The sequence below is a fragment of the Schistocerca nitens genome, chromosome 5 (genome assembly GCF_023898315.1).
Source record: "Schistocerca nitens isolate TAMUIC-IGC-003100 chromosome 5, iqSchNite1.1, whole genome shotgun sequence".
Lineage (NCBI taxonomy): Eukaryota > Metazoa > Arthropoda > Insecta > Orthoptera > Acrididae > Schistocerca > Schistocerca nitens.
The window spans coordinates 824,883,769-824,909,265 of NC_064618.1; the positions used below are offsets into that span (position 1 = coordinate 824,883,769).

At 38.6% G+C, this 25,497-nt stretch overlaps 1 protein-coding gene across 10 annotated transcripts in view; it reads left to right on the forward strand.

Moving 5' to 3' along the window:
• The window catches only part of LOC126259791 (transcriptional repressor CTCFL), a 149,528-nt gene that overhangs the window by 98,769 nt on the left and 25,262 nt on the right, over positions 1–25,497 (forward strand). For all 10 annotated transcript variants that reach the window (XM_049956799.1, XM_049956807.1, XM_049956801.1 and 7 more), the window contains 2 exons: positions 10,292–10,430; positions 10,530–10,657. In XM_049956799.1, coding sequence (XP_049812756.1) covers positions 10,292–10,430; positions 10,530–10,657 — 267 coding nt within the window. The remainder of the gene's footprint in view (positions 1–10,291; positions 10,431–10,529; positions 10,658–25,497) is intronic.

The following is a 25,497-nucleotide window of genomic DNA, read 5'->3' on the forward strand; positions in this document are numbered from 1 at the left end:
TGCAGAAGTAATGAAACAAGCTGTCCAGATTTAAAAGAATGCAAGCCTCCAGTATTGGTGATGTTTTACAGAAACTCAAAATTTAGCACATATTTCAGTGTGACTTACTTTTAGTAGTTTGCACAACCAAGTCTGCCTTCAAATTAGCAGAAAGTCCAAAGGGATTTTGCTTGTGTGTAAAGTACACCAGTGGCAGTACCCAACTGATATCTTCACTGCATGATATCGGTGGTAATGTTCCTGATGATAGTGCCACTAAAGTGGAGTTACTAACCAAGGTTTTCCAAAATTCCTTCACCAAAGAAGACGCAGTAAATATTCTTGAATTTGAATCAAGAACTGCCAACATGAGAACTTAGAAGTAGATACCCTTTGCATAGCCAAGCATCTTAAGCCACTTAATAAAGGTAAGTCTCCCAGTCCATATTGCACATCAGTTAGATCCTTTTTGTTTTGGAGTATGCTGATTTGTAGCTCCACATTTGGCAATCATATATAACTGCTTGCTTGGACTGAAAAGTTGCAGATGTTACACCAGTACACAAGAAATGAACTAACCCACTGAATTACAGACCTGTATCACTGACATTGATTTGGTGTGGGATTTTGAAACATATACAGTATTCAAAAATTATGGATTACCTCGAAGAAAACTGTCTATTGACACATCGCCAGCACAGATTCAGAAAAACTGTTCATTTGAAACACAACTTGCTCTTTATTCACATGAAGTAATGAGCGCTGTCAACAGCGGATCTCAAGTTGATTCCATATTTTTAGTTTTCCAGAAGGCTTTTGACACCATTCCTCACAAGTGACTTCTAACCAAATTGCAAGCCTGTGGAGTGTCATATCAGTTGTGTGACAGATTGTATTGTTTGATGGAGAGTCATCGAGTAAAACAGAAGTAATATCCGACATTCCCCAAGGGAACATTACAGACCCTCTTGTGTTCCTAACCTATGCAGACAATTTAGGAGACAAACTGAGCAGCCATCTTACAAGGGAATGACCTTATCAGTCATGTTGAAACCTACTGTGAAACTTATGATCCAGGAAGAATACACCAAAAAAACTACACTGTCAGAATTTTAGCTGCAAAGGCACACTGCACTTCCTGCGTAGCATGTGAATTGACGAATAAGCAGATACAGCCGTAGCAAGATAATGTAGCATTGCGTAGCACAGAGTCCAAAGTGCACGCACATGAATTTTAAGTGCTTAAATCATACCAGAAATGTCTCAAATTATGATTTTTTGGAATAACTTGGCAATTCACATTGACAGCTAAATTGTTACAGATGTAATTGTTACATAAGTGACTAGCAGAGGAAAGAAAATCCAGGCAGTGTATGATTTTACAACAAACGACTTCCATCAATCGAGGCTTCAATTTGTTGACATTAAACATATTGTAATAATTCCTGTAGCACAGCTGTTATGATAATTTTTGGATAATGTATATTTTACTAACAATGAAAGAGTTTCTTGTTTATTCCTTGCAGTCATCAAAAAATGCAGAGTATTTAGTGGATGAAAAAAACAAACATTTTCCCTACACCAGGCACACCTGATAAAATAAAAATTAATGCATTTAGGCACTTCGTAGTCATTACTAGTTATTTAGATAGAACTGGAAGGGAATAAGAAATGGTCATGGGCGTTGTTGTGCATATTGTGCTGCGTGCCAGGCACATGTAAACCAATTCACAAAATGTGGGGATGCGCACTGACAATGCATAAATGACTGAAATTCAACAATACTGTTCCACTGATAAACCTGAAATGACAAAGAGCTATTGGAAATTATATTGTCTGACTTTTTTTCTGAAAAATGCTTTACACAGCTGAAATTTTCTTCTTCTTCCTTTTTTTCAAGAGGCTTAATCACACTATTAATTTCGTGTGGAGCAATGAATTATTTTCTACAGGTGGTTAGGAGATGCTTCAGACATAACATTGAAAATTTGTTCTCATTCATTTTTGTTACATTAGTTACAAGATTTTTGCAAGTAAATAGCCCTTTTTTTTTAAGTTTTTGGCTCTAATATGCCTTGCTCTTCATAAAGACAGATATAATACGGTTACGGAAACAATAGTCCTCTGATTCTTATCAGTGGCATTGTCGTAAACAAATTTGTCATAGCATTCATCGACTGCACAAGTGATTTTTTTGCCCAAAATAATAAAGTGTGGTCTGCGCACAGTCTTTGCAAGGAACCTGATTGATTGGTTTTATAAACAGTATTTTAGGGAATAACAAGAAGCATTATCTTCATCTGAGCTACAAATTTCTCTGTAGTATTACCTGTTAATCGTATCTCTAAATGTTTACTTTCAATACACTTCATAATTTTGCAACTTCCTTTTCTGTATAATTTCGCTGAATCTGCTTAACCTGGTCGAAGAAGCGTGGAAATCAATAACATTCATCTCACTTGCAAGGCAGAGGCCCTAGTCTCATAGACCTCCCTTGACTCTCGCAACCATTTCTAAATCTTTTGAATAGTTTTTCTTTCCACATATTTGTGAGGTTCATATTGGCACATATTTCCTACTTCATGTAAATCTTCCTTCCATTTTAGAATTCATCTTCGTACTTTATGAACATAACCAGCTTTCCAAACTGCTTAAGTTAAATCGTTTTCGTCCTCCTTAATTTAACCAAAAAATATACAGCCTACTTTTTGTCACTGAAAGCTTTTACTGTACATGTTTTCTTACGGCTTGGAAGGTACTTCATTTTAATTAGCACAACAATAATAATTCAAACCACAGTTAATAGAATCACCCTATTTATTTCCTGTTTCTTCAATGTTTCTACAATTTCTAACAAAATGTCAACATCATTCAAATGAATTTCCAAGGAATTAACTAAGATCTGACACACAAGTAATAGTTCAGGAGAAATAAGTAATTTCAATTCCATACCACATTCTTCATATTTTATCTTTGGAAAGTTTAAAACATTAATAGGATTCCACACTACTGTGAAACTCTGTTACCTCCCCAAAGACAGAAGCTACCATATTTTACGGGATGAACTTTCTTCTTCTTCCTCTTCATCATCATTGTTGTCATCTTCAGATATAAGATGGTCTTCACTGCCATTGAGAGCATTACTGAACCCACACTTCTTGAAAGATTTAACAGTATAGTCTTCTCTCAACCTAGAGCAGACTGTTTTATCCACTGACACATTTGTTTTACTGTAGGTCGTTTTAAAGCACCCTTTCACCTGAATTCATGTTGGGTTTCATCCATCATCCATTTGTTCAATTCCTCTCTCATATACACATTAAATGGTTTGTTTATTGAGACTTCAAGAGGTTGCAATTGTGAAGTAAGTCTTCCTGGAATAACGGCAAGTTCTGTCTTTCTCTACCTCAATTTCTCTTTCCCAGAATTTTTCAGATGATTACTAAACTGATCTAGCGTACAAAGTAAAGCACCTTTCTTTCTCTCCCACACTCTACTAATCCTTAATTTCTTACCAGCCTCTTCCATCCAACCCCTGTCTTGTATATGAACAACACCACCTGGCAGTATTCCAGAAGGTTTTGGCATTGTTTTGTGCTTGAAAATGGTCATTGGATTAAGTTTAGTACCATCAGATCAACTTGAAATGACAACAGTATAGTGCATTTTTTCATGTCCATTTGTTTTTATAGTTACAGTTTTAGCACCTTTGTGGCAACAGTTCTGTTATTCGGCACATCAAATGTCAGAGGAATTAAATCCATATTCGCTATTTGGGTTAGTCCCATACTGGTTTTCTTTCGATTTGAATAATAGAGTGATGGAAAGATAATATTTTCTTTTCATACTCTTGTGGCATTTTCTGAGGTGTTTTGGTTTTGGTTCGCATGCTAAGTCCGTGGTGCTTCATAAAGCTGGAACGCCAACCAACTCCACCCTTAAAGCCTGTTAAGTTCTACATTAGCGCTAGCTAACAAGCATATATTTGAATAATTTTTATATAATTCCAATGCCATTTTTCTGTGTCCTTGAATCCATTTCAATACATCATCTTCTAGTTTTGGGAGCGTTTTGCATTCAGTCCTCTGTTTGCACGTTTAGTCTTCAATTTTTTCAGTTCTTCTGTACTAGCCCGCTAATCGCATATGGCTTTCTCTCTTGGTGGAGGGCCGAAATGCTGCTCAGCTGTTGTTTCCATATTCTTCTGCATATGCTATTACTTTCAATTCTTTGCCCATGTCATATGAATACATTTTATTTTCTCCATTATGAAACCAGCTTGTAACAAAAATATTGTACTGTTTCTGATAACACAAATCACTTTCAATTCAAGTTCAGTGGTACTGTAAACTGCAATCATGCATCATAAGCTAGACAGTGTTCTGGGTTTGTGATGGTGGTGAGGGAGAGAGAGAGTGTGTTAGCAAGCTTGTGAATCCCCACAACTGATGTTCGTTGCATTAGTGCACTGCTGCTGCCAGTTGAATCCAATGTTGCCAGATAGAGAGAGGTTCTTGTGGCATAAGATATATATATGACCATTTTTAAGACTGGCAGGAATTTTAAATCAAACACTGAACATTTCTATATTAACTTCGAGTATAAGGTGCACCCCAATTTGGGAGGCAATTTTTCAAAGAAAAAAGTGCATCTTATGGTTCGTAAAATTTGGAATTAGTAATCATATATGAAAAAATTATGAAGGAAATCAATTCAGTTTTATCTCCATAGTTAATACTTGGTGACTGCTTATTATTATGGATATTAAATGAGTTGCAAATTCGAGTGAATAGTAACTGGAACAAATGTGTCAGGGAAACTATCAATGGAAATTTAAATTCACTTTACAAATTAAGATTTCATTGTGTTGTGTTATGTGTTGAGTGGTGTGCCACCAACCAAGGATATGCGCCCGCCGTTTTGCACATACGCTGCCTGCTATAGCTACAGCAGGAGAGTACATTTCTCCAGCCTCCTAGTTAGCTATGAATTTGGCTATTTTCAACATTTTACAGAAAGTACTTGCAGTGTGTCTTAGCAGCCAAAATTTTGACATTGTGGTTCTATCAGTGTACTCTTCCTATATGTAAAGAGTTCCCTTGTTAGATTGTTTGCAGTGAAGCTGTCATTTACTGTGTAGTGTAAAGTCATCAGAAGATCAAAACCAACTCCAAAATGATTTACACAAAATACCTGCATGTTGCAAAAAGTGGCAGTTGCCCCTTAACAATAAAAAATGTGAATTTCTCCACATGGGTACTAAAAGGAAATCGCTAAATTTTGTTTACATGATAAGTCACAAAAATTTAAAGATTGGTGATTCAGCTAAATGTCTATGGCTTACAATTAGAAAGAACTTAAATTGAAACCATCACATAGAAAATTTTGTGGGAAGGCAAACCAAATAATGCATTTTATTGATAGAACACTTAAAATATGCAACAAATGTACAAAAAAGACTGCATGCATTATAGTTGTCCATTTTTTCTGTGGTATTGCTGTCCAGCATGGAATCCTTACCCAATTGGATTGGTGAAGGACATTGAAGTAGTTCAAAGAACGGAGGCTCTTTTTGTAGTTTCACGAAATAGGGGGAGAGTGTCATGGGTATGGTATGCAAATTGGGATTGCAATCATGGGAACAAAGGCATTTTTTCATTAATGCAAGAAATCAGAGCTTGCACAGAAAAATTTAGATGTTTTTTCCGCTTTGCTATTTGTGAATGTAATGTTCAAGAAATAGTCTAAAGTGGTTCAATGAACTCTGATAAACACGTAAATATGAATTGCAGAGTAACCATATAGAGGTAGGAACCCCCTGTCATGGGAAAACAAGGATTGTCATCCTGTGCTGAGAAATATGAGGGCTATCCACAAAGTACATTACGTTTTGGAATTAAAAATAAATAAAGTATTGGAAATTTTTTTTATTATATACAGATGAAAGCCACACTTAAATACTACTTTTCTACATAGCTGCCATTTAAATTAAGGCACTTATCGTAGCGATGGACGAGCTTGGAAATTCCTTCGTCGTAAAATTCGGCCGCCTGCGCCTTCAACCACGTGGTTACCTCTTCTTGAAGCTGTGCGTCGTCATCAAAACGCTGCATAGCCAACCACTTCTTCATTGCTGGGAATAATTGGAAGTCGCTCGGTGCCAGGTCTGGACTGTACGGCAGATGAGGAAACAACTCCCACTTAAAAGATTCGAGAACTTCACGAGTGGCACTTGCCATGTGGACCCGGGCGTTGTCGTGAATCAGCAAGATCTTTGAGCCCAACTTTCCCCTGCGCTTGTTTTGTATTGCTCTTCTGAGGTTGTGCAGAGTTTGACAATACCTTTGAGAGTTTATTGTAGTGCTTCTTTCCAGGAAATCCACAAAAATCACACCTTTTCTGTCCCAAAAGAGGTAACCACGTGGTTGAAGGCGCAGGTGGCCAAATTTTACGATGAAGGAATTTCCAAGCTTGACCATCGCTACGATAAGTTCCTTAATTTAAATGGCAACTATGTAGAAAAGTAGTATTTAAGTGTAGCTTTCATCTGTATGTAATAAAAAAAATTTCCAATACTTTATTTATTTTTAATTCCAAAACGTAATGTACTTTGTGGATAGCCCTTGTATGTGGTGTGTGCTTTGAAGGTTTAGAAGCAGTATATCAGCAAAAGTTCTGTCAGGTTTTAAGATAGCCAAGAATATTTTCAAGGCACTTAGAGCAGAAGTCATGATATGAGTTTCTATGTAATTTAAACCCTTCCACTTCATCAAAAAAAGTATGAGAATCAGTCAGGAGGATATTTAGGAGAGCACTCAGAGCTGTTTTGAATAACAGCACCCTAACTTCTAATCCAGAAGGTGTAACCCAAGCAGTGACTGAAAACTTCTTCCAAATCGCCCAAGTCTCATATTACATCTGCACCTTGAAGCTTTGGAGGGGAGGAGGTTGAATTTTATGTCAACAATAAATTGTCACTAATCTGCCCTTTTGACATCTGTTTAGAAACAGGCAGCATCCAACAAAGCCATTTGGGATTTGAATACAAGAATACCTTGCAGATTTAAAAGTGCCACATATTGAGATTATGGATCAGTTTGAGTATATCACCACCTTTGTTAATTAAAATAAACAGTCCAATTTTAGGAATGAAAAAACACAGGACATGGTATACATCTCATAAAATTGTAATTGAATTTTTAAAAATGATCACACCTTTATTGTTTTATATACCAAACAAAGCAAGAATCTCACTTGCAGCTCCATTATTCTTCCACACAGTGTCTTGAAGTTCTGCATTCCTGACCTGTATAGCATGTGTTATGCGGAACTTTACATTATCCAAAAGATACTTGACAGGATGAGAGATTATCCCAGCAACTGCTTAGATTCTCTCCATTGCCCTCCAGTCAGCAGTGGAAATGTGGATGTTTCTGGTGCACCTATGTGATATGTATTCAACAGAGAAAATTATTTAGAAAATTCTAGACACTTTCCTGAACATTTGGAGTAAAGGAAAGGAAGTGTCTTTCTGTTAGGTATCAAAGCTAGGGATAGCACAGTGTAAAATGATCAGACAATCATATCCACATATATGCTCTTATCTTGTGGTAGGAAGAAATACGAGTCAAGAAGGTTGGTTGCAAAAAATTAACAAGCTGTGAACAATAAACCCATTAGTCAACCATGGTGCACGTCCTGTCAGCCACAGAAGTATAAAAAACTGGAGCTTGTCAGACAGAATAAAGCTTGTGAGGCTTGCAAAGCAACCTTGTCTGTGCCGCATATTTGTATCAGTTGAATTTTATTTGTGAAAGAAAGGGTAGCCCTGGGGCTCTGTCATTAATATTATCTAATATGGCACAATTTTTACAAATTTTTTAAGTGCTGTGTTGTCCATAATCTATTAGGGGAACAATTTTTATGTGTAACAGAATGATTGGCTCATCCATATATTATCAATTAATTGGTCTGTCACATTAATCTATTGCACTTTTTGTCTTGTTATCTAATACGTTTACCCTTTACTGTTGATTTTATTTATTATTGATTTACAAATGTTTGAAGTATGTAACACCAACATTTTAAATAATAGTTATTAATCTGATTTTGTCAACAACCATCCTCATATGCCTATTATAATTTTTAACTTTATAACAAAGGGCTTGCTCGTTTGTAAAGGTGCAATGAAGAGGACATATTTATTTGTTATTCTGAGATGCAGATTTCTTATTTTCCCCTTTCATAATATCATGCTCCAATCAGAACACTCTTCTTCACTCAGTGTTAATTTCCCACTGTTGAAAGAGAATGCAATGAAGTGATTCCAGACTCTGACAGCACCTAGGACAAGCAGTATTGGTGTTAGTGGGAACTGGAGTATTCTCAGTTTGCATGTAATAAATTTTCTTGAGACAGAGAAGAACTTTATTTACGATCAGCACAGTTTTAGAAAGCATCACTTGTATGAACCTCAACTTGCCCATTTCTCACATAATATTCTGTGAACTGTGGATGAAAGGCAACAGGCAGATTCTGTATTTTTAGATTTCTGAAAATCATTTGACACGGTGTCCATTGCTGTCTGTTAAGGAAGGTACAAGCATATCGAATAGGTTCCCGGATATGGAGTGGCCCGAAGACTCCTTAAGTAATAGACAGCAAATGTTCATCAGAGACAGTGGTATCAGCAGGAGTGTCCCAGGAAAGTGTGATAGGACCACTATTAATTTCTTTATACATAAATGATCTGGTGGTCAGGGTGAGCAGCCGTTCGCAGTTGTTTGCTGATGATGCCGTGGTGTACGGGAAGGTGTTGAAGTTGAGTGACTGTAGGAGAACTTGGACAAATTATCTAATTGGTGTGATGAATGGCACCTAACTCTGAATGTAGAAACATGCAGATGAATTTAAAAAAAAAAAAAAACTAAAAATAAAGAAAAAACACATATGATTCAAATACAGCATTAGTAACGTTGTGTTTGACACAGTCATGTTGTTTAAACATCTGGGTGCAATGTTGCAAAGAAGTATGAAATGGAACAAGTACGTGAGGATTGTGGAAGGGAAGGTGAATGGTCACCTTCGATTTACTGGGAGAATTTTAGGAAAGTGATTCATTTGTAAAGGAGACCAGATATAGAACACTAATGCGATCTATTGCTGAGTATGCTCGAGTGTTTGGGATCTGTACCGGATCACATTAAAGAAAGACATGGAAGCAGTTCAGAGGTGGGCTGCTAGATTTGTTACGGGTTGGTTTGAACATCATGCAAGTGTTACAAAAATGCTTTAGGAACTCAAATGGAAATCCCTGGAGCAAAGGCGACATTTTTTCAAGGAACACTATTGAGAAAATTGAGAGAACTGGCATTTGAAGCTGACTGCTGAATGATTCTAATCCTGTCAACATACATTCCATGTGAGGACCATGAAGATAAGAAACAAGAAACTAGTGTTCATATGGAGGCATACAGACAGTCGTTTTTCCCTTGCTCTATTTGCTATTTGAACAGAAAAGGAAATGACTAGTAGTGGTACAGGGTACCCTCCGCCGTGCAGATTATGGTTGATTGCAGAGTACACATGTAGACGTAGATGTAGTTGTAGACCCAGAGTGGGGCTTTCCTTGCTCTTCAAATTTTGGGACTATCAGTTGTTCATAATGAACTGCTGATTTGTGGAAAACTGTTTTATACTGTAATGATGTAAGTTGCTCATCATTTTGAGTGTCGCCTGCCCTTCTCTTTTGATTTCACAGTAATGATAAGAATTGTCATGGAATGCCCACAGCCTGAGACAATACTTGGACAAGCAGCATTGGTGTCTTCAAAGTTTGGAGATGTCAGTTCTCACTGCAGGTTTTTCCCAAGAGTCAACTTTCCTCATTTTCCTGAACATTGGCAGTGGCAGTCTATAAAAAACTGTTCTTGTGTGTCTGTGGAACATTGTCTCATTAAAACTGCTTGTTCATTTCACTAGGAGCCTACATTCACCCCTTTGAGTGCCCTAAAATGAAATTCATTATCATCATTATATTAATCGTTAAATAGTGTTGGTTTGACATACATTATGTGTAAACATAATGTGACAGCAAATCGCATTATAAAAAAGAGAGATCAGCACTTGTAACGTGAAAATGCTGAAAAATAAAAATTGTCATCACATCTCTTTTTTTATACATAATCTGTTAGAATTAATGTGCTACTTTTTTTTGTTAAATCCTCATGTTTGAAAATAAATTATTTCATTAACTGGAGTATTGATGCAGATATTTTGTAACATTATGATTTTTTTTTTTTAATTACTTCAGGATGGTGATGGAGATGACCAAACAGTTGCTGTAGTAACCGGAGATCCCAACCATATTCAGGGTCATAACGTTGGTATCCACGCAGGGGACAGTGATGACGAAGGCATACTGAGTACTCAGCACATAGCAACTGAGTCCAGTGAGTTAATAATTGAATTGCTCATCAGAATCATTAAATACCTTGTGTAATACCCTGCATGTGTGAAGCAGCAAGCAGTACATTTTCACGTACTTTCAGGTCTGACAGATGATGAAGATGTCATACACACACTCCAGGGAAGCAGAAAATTGTCGAGAAAAGATGCCCTTGCCATTAGGAAAAGAATTGAAAGTGAAAAGGATGTACAAACATGTTTTGGATTTGATGTAAGTATTAAAACTCTCTCTCTCTCTCTCTCTCTCTCTCTCTCTGTCTGTGTGTGTGTGTGTGTGTGTGTGTGTGTGTGTGATATATACAATCTCCTGGTGTTGTACAGAATCCCATTTTTAGCGTGATGAGATGCCCATTAACTTAAATATCCCAGGATCTGTCTGACATACTTTCAGATTGATTGTGACCTACCTGTACTCTTCATCCTTGTTGAAACTGTTAATAAGATAAAAATATTGAATACTAGCTTGCAACACTGAGAACTGAGACACCTGAATCAGCTCTGTGTGGCAATTTAATTACACATGACATATGGTATGTTGCACTGCTAAACTGGGCCTATCAGTTATCCACACCCACTTATCCAACCCAAGTCTGTTGTGGATGATTTCGTAGGCAGAACCGTGACTAATTTTCAGGCGATGCATCACTTTGTCAATAGTTAATTATCTGTCTAAGAGAATCATTTCACGTGAACGCTGAATGGTTTCTTCGTTTGTGGTGGTAAATGGTTGCCTGGCTCCTTCATCGTGCATAATACTTGTGCGATCATTTCAGAATTTTTCAATCCATTTATAGACACTCTGTTGTGACAAAACACTGTTCCCGTACTGTATCAAAAGTCTTTGATGAATTTCGGTTCCTGATACACCTTCCAACCACAAAAAATGGATCACTGAACGTTGCTCTTGTTTGGTGCAAATAGACAGCAGAGCAGCCATGATTAACAGCATGGCAGGAATAACAAAACTATCCTAGCAGCTTGAAAATTGCAGAGATAAAACAACAAATAAATAAAGCATGTGTCATCAACGTAAAATGACAGTACTACCAAAAAAACATAAATATACCTAAATTTGCAGATAATAATTGACTTACCCTCGTACATCATTGAGATTGGCTTATCCCTCAGATCTACCAAATTCCTCTACTCAAGTGTGAAGTTCACACTCATGTTTTAGTTGAAGTTGTTTCTTCAACACCATTGTAAAACACTAACGCACAGTCATTAAAAATGGACCCTGCCTTCTTGAAACATTTGCTGGTTATAGTGGATGTTACTTGCTTTAAGGCTGTATAAATCCACAGAATTGCATCCGATACACTAATAGGTTTTGCAAGTTCATGTCCAGATTCAACATTGTCCATTTGAGACTAAATACATCTCAACACTTTTTACCTGTAAATACTTAAATTTCGAATGAAGTTTTGAATAATCCCCAGGTCCAGCGGTTGGCAACATGAAGTTGAATTTCACATTTTGTAGTGCAGCATCACAGTGGGAAGTGGCATTATCCATAAACAAAATCACTTCTCTCCTTTGTCTTTCCATTATTCTATTAATTGCCAGCAATCATTCAGTTGTTATTGCTCTCTTTATCCAAGATCGTTTATTAGCATACCACTCCACGTTAAATTTACTCAAACCAATATCCATAAAACATGTAGGCAGCGCAGCCTTACCAATTATTAAAGGCTTTTCAAATTCACCTATCGTATTAACACAGTAGAACAGTGAGTCAATCTTGTGAAATTTAGCATCCTGAACAATTTTCAGCTTTCAGGGCCATTGTTTTACCAGGAAGAGTTCTTAAGAAAAGATCAGTCTCGTCACAGTTAAAAATGTTTCTTTCTTCATAACCCTCACTAATTCCTGTTACCCTTTTTTGCCAGTCTGACACAATGTTTTCGTCCACTGGACTGGGTTCATCACACACAATTAGAAAAGAGATGTTGTGTCCACTCCTCTAAATTTGTCAAGCCAACCTACAGATACTTTAAAATTGTTAAGCCCTAACTCCTTGGTGATTGAGAAAGCTGTCTCATGGATCAGAGGTATACTAACTGGCAAGTTATTGCTTTGAGCACAGCAGAACCATTCAGAAGTCATATTGTCAACTTTAAGCCTGGTGTGTTGGGAAAAGCACATTTAGTGGTAAGGGTGTCATTTCCAGTCCATGATTTCAGAAGACCATTTTTGTTTCTTAAAATGTCATTGATCTGTGTTTTTCCAACAGCAAACCTTGTGGCTATATCTCTTAACACTAAGTTTTTCTTTTTGGTAGACATTGATTGTATAACCCTTTTCATTCAACGTTAACCGTTTCCCTTTTTGTGACATCTTAGACCTCTTTCGCTTGAAGTCAGCTACAGTGTGCACTTTATGCCCCCTTTTACATGGAACCACTGAGAAGTGCTTCTTGGTGGCACTTCTGCTGGCAAAACACTGGTTTAAATGGGCACCTCCACCCATGCCTTTTGCGGTGCTTGGTGGCAGACTCGCCACCAGTGGCACGGATTGACCAGCCAAGCAGTGTGTTGGCACATATGAAATGTGAGCATGTGAAGTCAGTATAGCAGTAGCAGCATCATCAAAGCCATTCATGACAATATCAAAGTTGCTAACAGCAACAGCTGCAACTGTTCTCAGTGGCGGCTTGCCGCGCCGTGCCATGCCGTGTGAAGGCATACATGATTATGATTTTTGCCGGTTAACTTACAACTGTCACTTTCATATTGTCCATTATTTGGAAGTTTTAATTGTTGTTGGAAGATGCATTTCAGTGTCCATATCCGTTATTGAGAATGTCCACTGTCCGGAAGAGTTTTACCGTAAGGGCTAATGTTGTTTGGCAAGGGGATTTTAAAATGTCTGCTATTGAGAGGAGTCTGCTCTTGGGAAGTACCCGTTAAAGGAAGTTTTACCATACATTAATCATAATGACAAACTGCCTATTGGCTTCTGTCTCGGGTTCTTCGGCCGACGTTCATATAATGATTTTTCTGACGTTTCAACGTCAGAAAAATCATTATATGAACGTCGGCCGAAGAACTCGAGACAGAAGCCAATAGGCAGTTTGTCAACAAGTGGCCACGAAAGCCTTAACAATTTTGTATTAATCATAATGTCCCTGGAAATGCTTTATTAATTGTATTGCCAATATTGCTGTTGTGCATTAGTTTCACATTCTATCATGAACCTGACAAAAGTCATTGGCCCATTGGTTAATGGCTTCCATCTGATATCAGCTGAGTACACTGAATCTTAAAAGACTTTAGAAAGTTGAGAGCATATCATACTTTTTTCACATATAAAGGTGCATTAAATATAAATGTACTGTGCCTCTGCAAGATGGTGTGTGCTCTGCCACAGACTAACAAGCTAAATTCATTGAAGCAGATTCATACATAACCTGCCATAATATATTTTCTGATCACTTATACTACTTTAAAATAGAAATTATTCTTAAACTTCATTTATGGCTTATTTTTTCTACGTCCTTATCTACATTTGAATGAGATGAACCTGCACTGTCCACAAAGCCTATGAAAAGATTACCCTTAACCTCTTAAAAAAAAACACACTCTTGAAACTCCTCCTCCTCCTCCTCCTCCTCCCCCCCCCCCCTCACCCCCCACTCCTCCTGCCAACACAAGGTACAATTTACATGATCCTGTTTAGAATATGTCGCCAGCTTTTCTGATTATGGCTCATAGTAGTTAGGAAAGCTGGAGTTCCTCATTCTGGTCCTGATAGGTCAATCAGGCCACCCTGATCAGCATGTCGTCCTCTGCCATTGGCATCATCGGACGCAGTATGAAAGCACATGTGGTCAGCACACTGCTCTCCTGGTTGTCGTCAGGTTTCTTGACCTTAGAACAGCTACTAATTGGTCGAGTAGCTCATCAGTTGGCCTCTCTAGGCAGTACCACTCCCTCCAATCAAGGAACAATCCCTGGCAGTGCTGGTAATTGAACACGAGTCCCCCGCATGACCATCAGCTCAGTGGCCCACACTGCAGTTTAATGCACATTATTAAACAACAGACCATACATTTCGTTATATGCTGTTTCGTATTGACAGATATTGAAGTCCCTTAAGGATGACTGCTAGACACAAACTTGTTTTGAGAAGAAATTCGTTTTAAATAAACTGCAAGCATATTCCACTGAAATGGCTATGAAGGAACATTTATGGTAAAAATATTTAGCCCCCCTTCTGACTATAATCTATCATAAATCCCTCGAACAAACAACCATGCCCAATTCTCAGAAAAAAGTACAGGTTACACCCATCTGCATGAAGGCTAAAAGTAGTGATCCACAAAACTACTGTCCAGTATCCTTGAAATCAGTTTGTTGTAGCACCTTAGAAATATTCTAAGAATGACCTCCTCAATGCCAACTGGTATGGGTTCCGAAAACATTGACCATGTGAGGCCCAACTTGCATTATTCTCACATGACATACTGGAAGCTTTGGATCAAGGCAGTCAGGTAGGTGCTTTGACTCAGTACCACGCCTACGCTTATTGTCAAAAGTAAGATCATATGCGATATCAAGTGAAATTTGTGACTGAATTGAGGAGTTCTTGGTAGGGAGGACGAAGCGTATTATCTTGGATGGAGAGTCATCATCAGGTGCAGAAGAGGTGTGCCCCAGTGAAGTGTGTTAGGGTCCTTGATGTTTATTTTATGTGTTAATGACCTCCTGACAATATTAACATTAAAATTAGGTTTTTTGCTTATGATGCAGTTATCAATAATGAAATAGTATCTGAAAGAAGCTGCATAAGTATCCAGTCAGGTCTTGATAAGATTTCATTGTGGTGCAAAGATTGGTAACCTGCTTTAAATGTTCAAAAAAGTAAAATTGTGCCCTCCACAAAACAAAGAAACATAGTATCCTATGACTACCAATGAGTCAAAGTTGGAATCAGTCAACTCATACATATACCTGGATGTAACACTTTGTAAGGATATGGAATGGAATGATCATTTAGGTTCAGTCATGGACAAAGCAGGTGGTATTGACAGAACACTGGGGATGTGGAATCAGTCTACAAAGGAGGCTGGTTATAAATCACCCAGTTCTAGAATACTGCTCAAGTGTGTGGGACCCATACCAAATAGGACTAACAAGGCATATTGAACTTGTAAAGAGAAGGGCAGTACAAATGGTGACAGTTTTGCTTGATTCATGGGAGAGTGTCACAGAGATACAAAAAAACTGAACTGGAAGACTCTTGAAGGTAGACGTAAACTATCCCAAGAAAGTCCGTTAAAAAAGTTTCAAGAACTAGCTTTAAACAATGACTCTAGGAATATACTACAATCCTTTATGTATCACTCACATAGGCATCTGAAGATAATATCAGAATAATTACTGCACACACGGAGGTATTCAGACCATCATTCTCCTTGCGCTCCGTACGTGAATCGAATGGGAAGACACACAGTGATGAATGGTACAGTTGGATGTACCCTCTGCCATGCACCGCACAGTGGTTTACAGAGTATATATGTAGATGTTGATGTTAAAACTGTGCTGGATTTAATATTGAACCCAGCTACAAGCAGTGTGCTACCTATTAGTCTACCCAAACATCCCTCACAGGTTGAATGAAAGCTTAAATCTGCAAATCCATTATACCTTTTCCTTTCTAGTAACACAGAGACTCCCTGTCCCTCCCCCTCTCCTTCTCCCTCCCTCCCCCTCGCCCTCCCCCTCCCCACCTCACTCTCCTGTTCCCCTTCCCATCAAGGAGAATTTACTTCATGCATGCATACATACTACTCAAATGAAATCCAACAGCAAACCTTGTGGCTATATCTCTTAACACTAAGTTTTTCTTTTTGGTAGACATTGATTGTATAACCCTTTTCATTCAACGTTAACCGTTTCCCTTTTTGTGACATCTTAGACCTCTTTCGCTTGAAGTCAGCTACAGTGTGCACTTTATGCCCCCTTTTACATGGAACCACTGAGAAGTGCTTCTTGGTGGCACTTCTGCTGGCAAAACACTGGTTTAAATGGGCACCTCCACCCATGCCTTTTGCGGTGCTTGGTGGCAGACTCGCCACCAGTGGCACGGATTGACCAGCCAAGCAGTGTGTTGGCACATATGAAATGTGAGCATGTGAAGTCAGTATAGCAGTAGCAGCATCATCAAAGCCATTCATGACAATATCAAAGTTGCTAACAGCAACAGCTGCAACTGTTCTCAGTGGCGGCTTGCCGCGCCGTGCCATGCCGTGTGAAGGCATACATGATTATGATTTTTGCCGGTTAACTTACAACTGTCACTTTCATATTGTCCATTATTTGGAAGTTTTAATTGTTGTTGGAAGATGCATTTCAGTGTCCATATCCGTTATTGAGAATGTCCACTGTCCGGAAGAGTTTTACCGTAAGGGCTAATGTTGTTTGGCAAGGGGATTTTAAAATGTCTGCTATTGAGAGGAGTCTGCTCTTGGGAAGTACCCGTTAAAGGAAGTTTTACCATACATTAATCATAATGACAAACTGCCTATTGGCTTCTGTCTCGGGTTCTTCGGCCGACGTTCATATAATGATTTTTCTGACGTTTCAACGTCAGAAAAATCATTATATGAACGTCGGCCGAAGAACTCGAGACAGAAGCCAATAGGCAGTTTGTCAACAAGTGGCCACGAAAGCCTTAACAATTTTGTATTAATCATAATGTCCCTGGAAATGCTTTATTAATTGTATTGCCAATATTGCTGTTGTGCATTAGTTTCACATTCTATCATGAACCTGACAAAAGTCATTGGCCCATTGGTTAATGGCTTCCATCTGATATCAGCTGAGTACACTGAATCTTAAAAGACTTTAGAAAGTTGAGAGCATATCATACTTTTTTCACATATAAAGGTGCATTAAATATAAATGTACTGTGCCTCTGCAAGATGGTGTGTGCTCTGCCACAGACTAACAAGCTAAATTCATTGAAGCAGATTCATACATAACCTGCCATAATATATTTTCTGATCACTTATACTACTTTAAAATAGAAATTATTCTTAAACTTCATTTATGGCTTATTTTTTCTACGTCCTTATCTACATTTGAATGAGATGAACCTGCACTGTCCACAAAGCCTATGAAAAGATTACCCTTAACCTCTTAAAAAAAAACACACTCTTGAAACTCCTCCTCCTCCTCCTCCTCCTCCCCCCCCCCCCTCACCCCCCACTCCTCCTGCCAACACAAGGTACAATTTACATGATCCTGTTTAGAATATGTCGCCAGCTTTTCTGATTATGGCTCATAGTAGTTAGGAAAGCTGGAGTTCCTCATTCTGGTCCTGATAGGTCAATCAGGCCACCCTGATCAGCATGTCGTCCTCTGCCATTGGCATCATCGGACGCAGTATGAAAGCACATGTGGTCAGCACACTGCTCTCCTGGTTGTCGTCAGGTTTCTTGACCTTAGAACAGCTACTAATTGGTCGAGTAGCTCATCAGTTGGCCTCTCTAGGCAGTACCACTCCCTCCAATCAAGGAACAATCCCTGGCAGTGCTGGTAATTGAACACGAGTCCCCCGCATGACCATCAGCTCAGTGGCCCACACTGCAGTTTAATGCACATTATTAAACAACAGACCATACATTTCGTTATATGCTGTTTCGTATTGACAGATATTGAAGTCCCTTAAGGATGACTGCTAGACACAAACTTGTTTTGAGAAGAAATTCGTTTTAAATAAACTGCAAGCATATTCCACTGAAATGGCTATGAAGGAACATTTATGGTAAAAATATTTAGCCCCCCTTCTGACTATAATCTATCATAAATCCCTCGAACAAACAACCATGCCCAATTCTCAGAAAAAAGTACAGGTTACACCCATCTGCATGAAGGCTAAAAGTAGTGATCCACAAAACTACTGTCCAGTATCCTTGAAATCAGTTTGTTGTAGCACCTTAGAAATATTCTAAGAATGACCTCCTCAATGCCAACTGGTATGGGTTCCGAAAACATTGACCATGTGAGGCCCAACTTGCATTATTCTCACATGACATACTGGAAGCTTTGGATCAAGGCAGTCAGGTAGGTGCTTTGACTCAGTACCACGCCTACGCTTATTGTCAAAAGTAAGATCATATGCGATATCAAGTGAAATTTGTGACTGAATTGAGGAGTTCTTGGTAGGGAGGACGAAGCGTATTATCTTGGATGGAGAGTCATCATCAGGTGCAGAAGAGGTGTGCCCCAGTGAAGTGTGTTAGGGTCCTTGATGTTTATTTTATGTGTTAATGACCTCCTGACAATATTAACATTAAAATTAGGTTTTTTGCTTATGATGCAGTTATCAATAATGAAATAGTATCTGAAAGAAGCTGCATAAGTATCCAGTCAGGTCTTGATAAGATTTCATTGTGGTGCAAAGATTGGTAACCTGCTTTAAATGTTCAAAAAAGTAAAATTGTGCCCTCCACAAAACAAAGAAACATAGTATCCTATGACTACCAATGAGTCAAAGTTGGAATCAGTCAACTCATACATATACCTGGATGTAACACTTTGTAAGGATATGGAATGGAATGATCATTTAGGTTCAGTCATGGACAAAGCAGGTGGTATTGACAGAACACTGGGGATGTGGAATCAGTCTACAAAGGAGGCTGGTTATAAATCACCCAGTTCTAGAATACTGCTCAAGTGTGTGGGACCCATACCAAATAGGACTAACAAGGCATATTGAACTTGTAAAGAGAAGGGCAGTACAAATGGTGACAGTTTTGCTTGATTCATGGGAGAGTGTCACAGAGATACAAAAAAACTGAACTGGAAGACTCTTGAAGGTAGACGTAAACTATCCCAAGAAAGTCCGTTAAAAAAGTTTCAAGAACTAGCTTTAAACAATGACTCTAGGAATATACTACAATCCTTTATGTATCACTCACATAGGCATCTGAAGATAATATCAGAATAATTACTGCACACACGGAGGTATTCAGACCATCATTCTCCTTGCGCTCCGTACGTGAATCGAATGGGAAGACACACAGTGATGAATGGTACAGTTGGATGTACCCTCTGCCATGCACCGCACAGTGGTTTACAGAGTATATATGTAGATGTTGATGTTAAAACTGTGCTGGATTTAATATTGAACCCAGCTACAAGCAGTGTGCTACCTATTAGTCTACCCAAACATCCCTCACAGGTTGAATGAAAGCTTAAATCTGCAAATCCATTATACCTTTTCCTTTCTAGTAACACAGAGACTCCCTGTCCCTCCCCCTCTCCTTCTCCCTCCCTCCCCCTCGCCCTCCCCCTCCCCACCTCACTCTCCTGTTCCCCTTCCCATCAAGGAGAATTTACTTCATGCATGCATACATACTACTCAAATGAAATTTAAGTTAGTTATACATCATCAAGGGAAGAGCCACTGCATAAATATAGTAAATGCCAGTGTATAACTTCTTGCTCTAGCATTGTTCCTATGTGCTTGATTTTTAGAAATTAGATGGATACTGTCAATTGGCAACAAAAATATCTTGCTCGTGAATGTACTGCTGTACAGTTGGAATGCACACATATTTGTTCCACCATTTGAATTAGAAGGATATCTCTGGAGGTTTCAGGTATGATGATGATAACTTGTTCTGCAATACATTCATTTATATCGATTCCCCCTAGACTGAACAGTTTTTGTGTCAGTCTGATGGCTGCTGTGATGGCTCTACTTTCTTTGTATTTGCTTCTTTCCCCTTTTCTCCTTGATTTCAAGTCTTCTGAAATCTGTAATAATTTCCAGTCTTCTGAAATCTGTAGTTTCCTTTTATTACCTCTTCCCCTTTGCCCTCGTCTAACTTGCTGACTGCACCTAGCTGTGCACCCTCTCTCGACTTTTTTCCTGTATGCTCCCAGAAGCAGCAGTTTACCGTGCCCTCTCCCCTACCCTGCTATGCCTCCTCCTTACCCCCACCATCTGGTTTCTTATCCCATCATGGCACTGCTGCTCGCAGTGTGGTTTCAGCAGCCAGAGAATGCAGTTTTGTGTGTGTGTGTGTGTGTGTTGTCTGTCTCTAATTCTCTAATGATGGCCTTGTTGGCCAAGAGCTATCCATCTGGCAGTCTTTTTGTTGTGCCTATCTGGACTCCGCGTCTCCGCGATAAGGCAAGTAGCCACTATCCTTTTCATAATATTGTTACATCCCATCCTGGTTTTCCATTGTTGTATTTCTTTTATTACTTTTATACATTATTTTTACATCACCATCACTCAAGGAATAGGGTTGTCAGGCTGTTCAGGTGACCATTATTTCATCGATCTTCCAGGGTCTCACATATTGGTAGGTTGTTATCCTCTGATATACATTCATATCACAGTGTGTCTTATGCCTTTCTTTATTAGCTCAACAGTGAGCACCCTTGAAGGCAGGCTGTTCCATCTTAAGTACATCTCTGCGTGCACATGTGGACTGGGGGCTGTGATGGACAAAAACTGAGGCATGGCAGTCAGGTGGATGGGCCACAGTGTACGTGATCTCACTGCTCTGGTTGAGGACAGGGGGTGGAAGTTACCAAGTGGCTCACTCATGCACAGAACACATGTGATAGGGCTACCTGTGGCTGACAGGTTTCCTGTCTAGTAACTGTAATGAAATCAGCCCTGAAAAAATTTTAATGTTGAATTGAGTGTGACTCAGCTGGGGAATGTCTGAAGTAAAATTTAATGATTTTAAACTCAAAGGAATGTGTTTTTACTACCAAAGTTACAATAAAGGTCATGTTCAAGTTTAGTAAACAAAACCCTAAAATCATATATATTACAAAAATCTCATGAATGTCTTTTAAAATGATCGACATCTACATGACTTCTCCACAGTTCACATTTAAATGTTGGGCTCAGGGTTCCTCCAACCACCTTCACACTATTTCTCTACTGTTCCCCCATGTGGGAAAAATGAATACGTAATTCTTTCTGTACGAGCTCTGCCTTCTCTTATTTTATAGCGTTGATCATTTGTTTCCTATGCAGGTCAACAACAGTAAAATATTTTTACTGTTGCCAACCTACAAAACACTTTTGCATTCAGAGGAAAAAGCTAGTGATTGAAATTTCTGGAAAAGATCTCGTCACAATAAAAAATTCGTCTGTTTCAAAGATTACCACCGCAATTTACTTATCACATCCATTACTCAAACACGATGGTCAAACAAATTGTACTATCACTCAATAGAATCCACAAAAGCAAGTAAGATCACTCATTGCTTTGAAAATGCTGCAGCATGACAAGTTCCAGAACATAAACATAAGTTCCTGTAGTTGTACAGTTGTCAAATTTAAAGTTCCCACTGTGTTTAGAACTTACACCAGTGGGAACTAACCTGCTTTATGCCAATTGGTCAGAGCCCAGAAACTAAAGACAGGTGCCACAGATTGCACACATTGCAAAATACAACATTTAAATACATAGAATTGTTCCCTGGGAGATATTTAAAGTTACATACAGTAGCTACCAAAATAAAGGAGGAGAGTGACGGAGCTAGCAGACAGTAATGGTAGACAAATGGTAATATGTCAAAACAATGACAGTGTTAAACTTTGAGCCCACTTGCTGTAAAACTAAGTTTATTCAAAGAAACATCCATGTGATAAGTGAAATTATATTTAAAATGATCGAAACTGCTTTTTGAGTCTTTTTGAAAAGAGAGAGAGCTTATCTGTGCATAGCAGGTGATGTACAGTGTTGTCAGCAGCTAGCCAGTGGTGTTTGCAAAATTGTAGAAGATCTGTCAGTTGCAAGCTGCTGCTGTTAGGTACTCTTTTCTGGTGTGTGATCCACTTTGTAGTAATATTATTCCTCTGTCATCTTTGCTTGAAAGCAACTGATACTAAACAGATTGAAGTCTGTGTAAAATTTCAATTCAACTTGTAGATTGTGAAGTTACAGTTAGTCTGTTTTACCACATGTGTAATATTTGCGAATTCAGTCTGGCAATTAACTTTCAGATATGGAAAACTGCTTAGCTGTTTTTTATAGTGACTGTTTATATTTTTCACTCACATGAAAAAAGGGTAATTAAGTTGCAAAAGAAAGATCCTAGAACATATTAGTTTTTGCAGCTTGCAATTTAGTGTAGCAGACAACAATCGCTGCTCACTCAAAAAAGTTTAATTCTTCTTCCTGCCGACCACCCCAACATCAGTATTAAGTCCATTCCGTGTTCGGCTTAGTTTTTATTCCAGTGCAACGCCAGCTCACTATTCACAGCTTAAACAAAAACTTACAGCTGCACCCTCCTCCCCTCCCCTGCCCCATTATTGGTATGGCTCCTGTTCACATAGCAATTCTGTTTTGCACATTGCATTTATCAGAGTTATTACAAAGAATTATCATAAAATTAAAATTATTGCATGCTCCAAAAAAAAAAAAAAAAAAAAAAAAATGAAAATAAACATTTTAACTGGAAATTCATGTTATAATAAAAGTTAAGCATAGTGCACATTAAACTATAGGATAAGATATCTGAACCAGAAAAGATACATACAAAGTGAGAAAAAGAGAAAAAATAACACTAAAAATTTTCAGTGTCTTCATATCGTGCCTGTCTGTGGGTGGGCTAACAGAGTACCTGGGGGTGCCTTTGTCCTTGTGGCAGCATAGGAACAGCCTGTTGTAAGGGATGATTGCCTTCTCGTTTTTGGCTGTAATTACATTGTTGGACACTTGATTGTCTTCCTGTTTTGCTAGTGTCCATATACCCATATATTTTCTATACTGTTTCTCTGGAGTAATTCTGACTGCTGGGTCTTCAATAATGTATTTGCTATCCCTCCTGCTAAGCACTCCATAGGCTCAGTGTTAAACTGCCAGATTGCAAATCCAAAGGTCTCAGGTTTGATTCCTGGTCAATCATAGGATTTTTATATTGAATTTATCCCTTTTTTCATGATTGACAATGTTTGTTAAAGTGAAAAACGCTGAGTTGTGTCATGATTCAGAATCCATGATAACCTGTAGGTTCCCCTATAACTGGCTGTGTAAGTCAGTTCAAAGTTCAGAGGACAGCAACTGCATACCTCCTCCAAGAGGACTATGTCTAGCAAAGCACCACGGTGTTCAAAACATTCTTTGTATTGATGACTGCTGTAATTAAGCATTTTTAACATATCTAAATTTGGCGTTTTACCTGTTACCTTACATCAGTATTCAAAATTTCAAAGTTTTGGTTTGTGATACATACCTGCTCTTTCTCCTTCCCTGTATCACTCCCCTTCATTTCCTACCCAAAACGTTGATCAGGGATTTCTTTTACCACTATTTCCATTGTTTATACCTAAATTCCACATTGGAAAATATAGATTTGGCTCATAAATTTGGATGCTGTATATCCTTTTGCTGCTGCAGTTGTTATAAACACATTAATCTGTGTGAATAACTGATGATGGAGATATCAGCAAATTCCTTAATGCACTTCACTACATCTACATGCATACTCCGCAAGCCACCATATGGTGCATGACGGAGGGTACACTTTACCACAACTAGTCCCTTCCTTTCCTGTTCCACTCACAGATAGAATGAGGGAAAAATGACTGTCTATATGCCTCCGTATGAGCCCTAATTTCTCGTATCTTATCTTAGTTGTATGTTCGTGGCATTAGGATCATTCTGCTGTCAGCTTCAAATTGCGATTCTTTAGACTTTCTCAGCAGTGTTCTTCGAAAAGAAAGTCTTCTTACTTCCAGGGACTCTCACTTGAGCTGCCGAAGCATATCCGTAACTCTTGCATGCTGATCAAACCTATTGGTAACAAATGTAACAGGTTGACTTTGAATTGATTCAGTGTCTTCTTTCAATCTGACCTGGTGCGGATCCCGAAAGCTCAAGCAGTACTCAAGAATAGCATTCAATTTGCGGTCTCCTTTACAGGTGAACCACATTTTCCTAAAAGTCTCCCAATAAACCAAAGTCAACCACTCAGCTGTCCCACAACGATCCTCACATTCTTGTTCCATTTCATATTGCTTCACAACATGAGACCCATATATTTAAACAACATGACTGTGTCAAATGGGACACTACTAACACTGTATCCAAATATAATGGGTTTGTTTTTCCTACTCGTCCGCATTAACTTAAATTTTTCTACATCAAGAGCTAGCTGCCATTCATCACACCAACTAGAAATTTTGTGTAGATCATCTTGAACCAACATACAGTCACTTATCTTTGACACATTCCTGTACACCACAGCATCTTCAGTGAACAATCACAGATTGCTGTCCATTCTGTCTGCCTGATCACTTATGTATATAGAATACAGCAATGGTCCTATCACATTTCTGTCGGGCACTCCTGATGTTATCCCTGTCTCTGTTGGTCACTTGCCGTTAAGGACAACATACTGGGTTCTATTACTTAAGACGTCTTCGAACCAGTTGCATATCTGGGAGCCTATTCCATATGCGCATACCTTCATCAACAGCCTGCAGTGGAGTAATGTGTCAAATGGTTATCAGAAATCTAGAAATAGGCAGTCTGCCTGGTGCTGTTCATTCATAGTTTGCAGTGTATCATGTGAGAAAAGAGCAAGCTGGGTTTCACACAAACAATGCTTTTTAAAGCCATGCTGATTAGTACTGATCGCAGAATATGTTCTAGAATTCTGCAACAAACAGATTTTTAGACTATTGGTCTGTAATTTTGCGGGTCCATTCTTTTACCCTTCATATACAGGATAAAGCAAAATTCGTGCGGTCGGGCTTCGCGGCGCGACTCCTCACATGCCAGCGATAAAAAAAAATGTCTGTCACAAAATCTTGTCCGGCAGATACATCCGGCAGAAAAAGGACGTTAAAGAGTGGCAATCTGGCAACGCTGTAACCACATGTATGGTAACTACCTCTGTCAGCACATATTAGTCAGGCTGTACAGTTGGTGCACTGATAGAGTTTTGGGTTTGCATTCAGGTTGTCGATGGTTTGATCCTGGGTTGAAGCATATGTTTTTTATTTGGTAAATGTAGCCCAGGTGGTATGGTATCTGGCATCTTAATCATCAACAGTGATTGC